Source organism: Bufo gargarizans, chromosome 3, assembly GCF_014858855.1.
Source record: "Bufo gargarizans isolate SCDJY-AF-19 chromosome 3, ASM1485885v1, whole genome shotgun sequence".
NCBI classification, from domain to species: domain Eukaryota; kingdom Metazoa; phylum Chordata; class Amphibia; order Anura; family Bufonidae; genus Bufo; species Bufo gargarizans.
Genome location: NC_058082.1, coordinates 466,621,434 through 466,628,868, shown reverse-complemented (window position 1 = coordinate 466,628,868; position 7,435 = coordinate 466,621,434). Strand labels below are relative to the sequence as shown.

General features: G+C 40.1%; 1 protein-coding gene across 1 annotated transcript; it reads left to right on the top strand.

The window, feature by feature from the left end:
- Positions 1 to 310: 310 nt before the first annotated feature.
- Positions 311 to 4,766, top strand: LOC122932353 (beta-crystallin A1). Its single transcript, XM_044286718.1, has 6 exons — positions 311 to 335; positions 2,374 to 2,435; positions 3,685 to 3,803; positions 3,905 to 4,046; positions 4,374 to 4,516; positions 4,619 to 4,766. Exons 1-6 carry the CDS (start codon positions 311 to 313, stop codon positions 4,764 to 4,766), a joined length of 639 nt encoding a protein of 212 aa, XP_044142653.1.
- The last annotated feature ends 2,669 nt before the right edge of the window (positions 4,767 to 7,435 follow it).

Here is a 7,435-nt window from a genome sequence, read left to right as displayed (position 1 = left end):
TCCCCCTAGAAGACCACTTTTCTATTAAATATAGTGATGTCGTCTTAAAGAGGTTTTACTGTATAATTCTCTTTAGGATCCAGGCAGAAGGAGGGTAGAGAAGTGAAGTCATGGTCGGTAGGCTCAGTCATGCAGACAGAAATGTACATTGTGCTGGGCAATGAGACTCAGACAAGAGGGCAGGGATCAGAGGGGACAATAGCACTGACAGTATAATGCTGACACTGGGCAAAAAGCTGGCATTAAGACCCATGTTTTAGCTTCCTATATAAACCCTGGAGCAGAGTTAGTTGAAATAGGCAAGTGCCAGATGGAGATCCCAGCAACTGAGCGAGGTGAGTCCATGTTCTGAGGGTCCTTTTCATAGACAATAGTCCAATGTTAACATGCAGTTGATGATCCACTCTAATGACTATATATAATGGTTACTGTTTGAGCACAGAATAATCAAGGGTCGATACAGGATTTACACCCACAGAGGTAGGATAACTTCAAAGTCCAGGCCCCCAATACAAAATCTGTAACAGGGTCTTGTTCTGGCCTAAAGGTGCCCATACACCTTCAATATCTGAGTTTTTGTCCGATAGCTATCTCCCTGAATACCCCATACATGCGTTTTCAGTGGGAAGAGAGAAGAAGTGAATGTGCAGTCATAAATTTGGCACAGTATGCCTAGATAAAATAGTCTAGTTCTGACTTAAAAACTGGCTAAAATGATGCCACTTTTCATAAATATGCGCCATGGAGGTTTGGCAACAGTTCTAATAAAAAAGTGGACCTCTTTGATTAGATTATGTAAATCTTGATTTTTAAAAATGTCCAAGAATATGCAATTCTTGAAAAAAAATTTGGAGAAAATCACCTCTTTGCAATAAGGATTTAATAAGTAATATATGCACATTATTATTATTGCTATTATTATTATTAAAGGTGTTGTCCCATGAGAAAATATTCAGTATTGTTCAAACCAGCACCTGAATTTAAATACTTTTGTAATTGCATGTAAATGAAAAAAATTTGTATAACCACTGAGTTAATTAATAATGTGTATCTGTATAGCGCCACCTGCTGTTTGCTCTTTTTCCTTATTTCTCTGTCCACCTCATTGAGGTGGTTACACATGCTCAGTTTTATCCTTCAACTGCCACCAGCCCTGTCTTCTGTTAGAACCTGTAAGAGTTGCAGGGAAGAACCTGTAAGAATGCCGCCTGAGAAAAAGACATGTCCCCTGAGCTGCCAGCTTGAAATAAATCTAGCAGAGCAATTAGAGAAATGAAGACATGAAAGCTGAGGTACAGGGCTGGTTCTAGCTTTTTTAGAAAGAGCCTGTTGTGTACTATATGATGTCTGATTTTACTTTTTTACATTAATCATGCGATAGCCCCTTCAACACCTTCCTGATGCAGTGATTTTCAGTTTTTTGTTATCATTTTTTACTCCCTGCATTTACGGAGTCATAACTTTTTTTTTTTTTTTATATTCACATTGCCGTATAAGGGCTTATTTTTTGTGGGGCAAATTGTACTTTCTAATGGTACTATTTAATATCGCATTCAATGTAGTGAGAAGCTAGAAAAAATTATAAATGGGTCAAATTGGAATAAAAAGCAATTCCATCATAGTTTTGTAGGTTTCATTTTATATTACATCATTTTGTGGGTCAGTGGGATTACAGCAATACTACATTTTTATTGCTTTTCTTGTGTTTTAATACAAAAAAATTTATAATTTTGAAAAAGATATTTTGTTTGCATTGCCATATTCTGACCCCCATAACCTCTTTACCTTTAGGTATATATATATATATATATATATATATATATATATATATTTTAATATTTTTTTTTTTACTTTTTTAACATTTATTTTTAGTCCCCCTAGGGGATTTTACCATGTAATTACTTCTTCTATAGACTGCAATGATTTACCATTACAGTCTATGAAAAAATCAGTACGCAGGGCTTGATACGGACTTTGCTATGGCTGTGTCAAAATAAGGTTTATTCTAATAAAAGGGAATATCTTATGAAAACAGCCCCTGTCCATATACTCTTTTAGGGAGTATGGACTTCATAGATGGTGGGAAACCTGCCTATGAGCCAGGAATGAGCGCCGCTCTGGTGGATCTGCCAACATAACTTATTAGATGGCTAGACACGGCTTTCCCGGGAAAATTAGCCATTTGCTGATGCCAAAAGCGGTGGAATACGGAAAGTGTTACCTTAGGTCATTCGTTTTTTTTAAATTATATCTTAAGGTGACTCAGGTCATTTGAGGTTGACTTGCAATTTACTGCCTGACTGATATCATCGTGGAAGCTTAATGATCAGAGAACTATGCCATTGTTTAAATTATATGCTTTGTTTCTTGTAGACATCACCTCCGAAAAAATGGCCCAGACCAACCCGCTTCCTGTTCCTTTGGGACCCTGGAAGGTATCCAGTTATGGCTTACATGGGATTGTTAGGCGAGATAACAATAACATACTCAAGTAGAAGTAACATACAAAGCTGAGACTGCATTATACTCCCCAGTATCTGTCTTTTATCGTGAATACGTTCCAGTGAGGAGATTGCGTTTAAGAAGAGCATTACCAAAAATGACTAAAAAGAGGACCTTGTGTTTATCGCTTGTATTTCTTGTCAGTGACTCAAATTGTTTCTTATGTTTGGCACCAAGAACAAGAAACCATGAGATTAGCAGAACAAAATAACCATTCATCATCCTTATCGGACAAAGTAGAAAAGAACAACAAGGAACCAGCATGTTATAGCATTCACAAATCACATATCTGCATTATTATAAAAACGCACCCAACAAGAACATTAAATTCCTACTGGTAACACTATGTCTTAAGGGGAACTAAAGGGGTTTTCTGGGATTTTGATATTGACGGCTTAACCTCAGGATAGGTAATCATTATGAGATCGTCGGGGGTTCGACTCCTGGCACCCTCACCGATCAACTGTTCGAAGAAGCTGCAGAGCTCCTTGAGCGCTTAGGCTTCTTCCTAGGCCAGTGATATCATGTTCATTGGCCATATGGTCATTCAAGTGAAAAGGGTTGAGCTGTGACACCAAGCAAAGCCACAATTCAATAGAAGGCGCTGTGCTTAGTAAGGTGCAGTATTCATCGGAGCTCTGTGAGCGCCACAGATTCCTCAAACAGCTGATTGGCAAGGGTCCCAGAAGTCGGACCCCGGTTGATTTACTATTGATGATCTATCCTGAGGATAGGCCGTCAATATAAAAATCCCATAAAACCCCTTTAAAGGAGTTTTAAAGTATTTGAAAAACAGCACCACACCTGTCTATTAGTTGTGACTGGTATTGCAGATAAGCTCTTTTCAAGTGAACAGGGATGAACATCAATACCTGTTCTCAGGAAGAAAGTAGTCGTGCTTTCCTAAATCTGTACAACCCCTTTAAATAGAACTAGGCTGTGTCTGAAAGCTTTTATAGGTGTTAGGCTTAGATTTAGGTCATCTAATACTTAATGATATTGGAAACGCATTATAGTGTGCAAGAGATATTTACTTGCAATAGCCTAACAGATACAGCCCAAATATGAGATATGATTATTTCTGCATTATATTTGGGAAGTTTACACCAAGGGTGCAAGCTGACAAGCAAAATATAGTATAACTGGGTTACACCCAAGATATAAGTTACATTTCTCTTACAGATCACAGTATACGAACAAGAAAATTTCCAAGGAAAGAGGATGGAATTTACTTCCTCCTGCACAAATATCATGGAGTGCGGCTTTGACAATATTAGGTCTCTAAAAGTGGAATGTGGATCGTAAGTATGAAAATGTATAAAGAAAGATTATAAAGGGATTATACTACTGTATAGTTCGTATAGTAGTAGTATATTGACCGGCTTTCTTTGTATTCATGCAGCTGGATTGGATACGAGCACACAAGTTTCTGTGGTCAGCAGTTTGTCCTGGAGAGAGGAGAGTACCCACGCTGGGACTCTTGGAGTGGCAGCAATGCCTATCACATTGAGCGCCTGATGTCTTTCCGCCCAATCTGTTCTGCTGTAAGTGCAATAAAAATGGGCAAAAAGTGTAAAGAGATATATAGTCAAGATGGGCATGAGCTCATGGAGATAGAATAGCATGTCATAGTAAATGTTTTCACGGTCAGCTCTCCTGATGAAGTTATGGAAGCCAAAATCAGGAGTGGATCATAAAAAAAGAGATATTATACAGGACGGATATGATTTTTTTTGTTTAATTTTCTTTTAGTTTCTTCTTTTTTTGGCTTCCATACCGACCATGAGGCTGTACCCTTAGAATACTAATACATAAAAACTTTGAGTAGCTTGGTGAACTGCTGCACTTTACATTTGAAGTTTTCTTTGCAGAATCATAAGGAATCCAAACTAGTCATTTTTGAGAAAGAGAACTTCATTGGGAAGCAGTGGGAGATATGTGATGACTATCCTTCTCTGCAAGCAATGGGCTGGTGCAACAATGAAGTGGGATCCATGAAGGTTCAATGCGGCGCGTAAGTATTTTGGAATAGTTCAAGACAAGATATTAAAGCCAATGGGAAGAATTAAAGCATCCGTTCACTTTTGATCTCCTGACTCCCGCCTTTCTCTTGCAGCTGGGTGTGCTACCAATATCCTGGTTATCGTGGCTACCAGTACATTTTGGAATGTGACCACCATGGAGGTGAATACAAGCACTGGAGAGAATGGGGCTCTCACGCCCAGACCTTCCAGATCCAGTCTATCCGACGCATCCAGCAGTAAAGGGCCAAGACTCTCTTGTCACTTACCCTTGCCGTGCTTGCGAGAGGTCACCGTACACAGGCTTTCTGTGGCGCCACCAATCTCTTTTAATGCTAATCTACAAGATACAGAAACCTTTTATTGTACTGTGAATGCATGTTGGGAAAATGACTTATTAATTGTACCAACTGCAAAAATGAAAAATAAATGTACTTCAGAAAAAAACAATGACGATTTCAGATCTTTGTTTCATCTGTAAAAATACCGGTTTTGTGCTTGTAAGATCCGATGTTTGCTGCACATGCTGCTGTGACTTGGCGCTAAATGCCAGAGTTCTTCTACATGTGCTGTAGAAATGAGTTATCGCATCAGAACTGAATAACTAAGCCATATAATAATATAATTACTGTAGCTGACAATCCTCTAGTGAACTGACATAGCCTGAGCACTGAAAGGTCTCCCTACATAACTGACCTGCAGTCCCTTCCCTTCGTCATTTTACCACCACACTCTCCACACGGAGTCCCTATTACAGTGGTTCTCAGACTGTTTTAGCACATCGAGCTGAGTAGTCCTCATCTTACCTAGATAGGAATACAGGCCATTGAGCACCCCTATATGTACCACTTTAAGGGGTTCTCCAGGAATACTACCTACCTCCGTAAATAAAATATTTGTACTTACCTGCTCACCACTGCCTCTGCTTTCTCTACATTCTGGTGCTTGGCTTGTTTGCTTCTGGCACTGCATGGTCATATTATACTCTGCTGCAGCCAATGATCGAGTTCAGTGGTGAGTAGCCGCAAGCCGCACATCACTGCTGAAACCAGTCATTGGCTGCAGTGACCATAACCATGCAGCGCTGGAGGAAAAGTCAGAGGCAGCACAGAGGCGCGGGGAGCAGGTAAGTATGAATCTCCTATTTACAGAGTCAGGCTTTGGGTACTTGGTAAAAACACAGTATTCCCAGAGAACCCCATTGGAGGGAATGCTTTCCTAGCTGTGCAATAAATAAATAAAAAAGGAGTCCTGCTATAATTCCACACTGAAACTGCTGAAAGATGGTCTCTCCTTTACTGCAGAGAAGACTGCAGCTTGTACTGAGCAGTGTAAGATTTCTTCAACGGGGAGGAGGTACGCTGAAAGCAGCTTCAGTTAGACTCTATGTGGGCCGAGATTGAGTTTAGTTTGTGAATACACTGGACATATAGAGGGGGACTGTTGGCAACCCCCATCAACTAGAAGTGTAAAGGGCTGTGGTACTCTGGTGAGGAACACTGCAATACCGGGCATAGCCACTACATGCCTGTGTAAAAGGAAAATATTAATTATTAATATTTGGGATTAATATTAATAATTAATATTTAGAAATAGGCATAGTCATCTATTGCTGGCTCCGTCTATTCTACCTGTTACTCTAACTTTTCTGAACTGCGTGTGCTGAATTACGGCGGTGACAAAAGACTATATGCTGTACTTGAACAATAAAGTATTTATTAAACAATTACACGTCTACCGTCAATCATTTCTGCTATATCTATATATATTTATATCAATGGTTATAAAAATATATATACATATAGACACACACAGCAATACACTAACAGCACAATAATAAACCTGATTACACTAACACTAGACAATCCCAACTATAATTCCACCCCAAAATCTATCTAAATATACACTTACACACACACATGTACCAGCAGCACCCTCCCAAACCTTCACGCTTCTGAAGGGGCTGCTTGGCTCAACTCATGTCCACTCTTCTAGGTGTGAAGTCCTTCTTCTGTTTGTGGTGATGAGCTCAAGACAGCCCCTTTGTTCTGGATTGGGCTAATAAGCCCATAGCAGCCCACCTCCCCCCTACTCAACCTAAGGCGCAGGGATATGACATCATCTTGTGCATGTGACGGAATGCATGCACTCAGACTGTAACAGATAACTGCCAATTGGCCCCCTGAGGCCCAGGATCTGTACAGACAAAATTACAAAAGAATTCCTGTCCAATGTGTAAATGAGAGCATCCCCCCAGATACACAATGGCACCACATGCCCATGTCATAAACAATCCCTAAACAGAAGGTGGGGGAGAGCATAATAACTAGGCTGGTATAGCCCCCCCATATTGGAGAAAAATAGTCGCAAAATACCCCCTACCATCAATACACGAATGTGTGTAAAATAGAAACACCCATTAGCACAGTTAAGGACCGGCGTTACTAGCAAAAGGACAAGTGTATGCTAAAGCACTAATGTAACCAATGACCGTATAGTGGCCAAATTCCAGATGTACACAGATGGTATTATCATATTGCAGTTGTCAAACATAACTCAAATATTAATGGAAGACACTTATTATCACTCACTTTGTGAAAGTGCTGCTGACCATGAACAGGATGTCATCATGGTTGGGTTGTCGGGAGCCGCAGCACTGGAACAGCAAGACTTTCAAAAGGTGAGAGTTTTTTTGTTTTTTTCCCCAAGACCCTCCTGCCTGCCATTAATGTTAATGGTGGACAGCCCCTTTAAATGCACCTGCAGTCATTCATTCACCTTAGACTGCTTTCACATGGCTGTGTGTGGTCTGTGAAATGCACTTCATGTGACGGCTGCATTTCCCGGACTGACCACAGCTCATGAGAGCCAAACTTACTGCAGCCTAGCTGCCCTGACTTGTGGAAGACTGT

What these genes read in the sequence shown, in the direction of transcription:
- LOC122932353 (XM_044286718.1), top strand. Translation starts at nt 311, where the DNA reads ATGGAGATCCCAGCAACTGAGCGAG. An exon ending in TTCCTTTGGGACCCTGGAAG is followed by an intron (nt 2,436 to 3,684) that starts GTATCCAGTTAT and finishes TTTCTCTTACAG; the next exon opens with ATCACAGTATACGAACAAGA. An exon ending in ATGAAGGTTCAATGCGGCGC is followed by an intron (nt 4,517 to 4,618) that starts GTAAGTATTTTG and finishes TTTCTCTTGCAG; the next exon opens with CTGGGTGTGCTACCAATATC.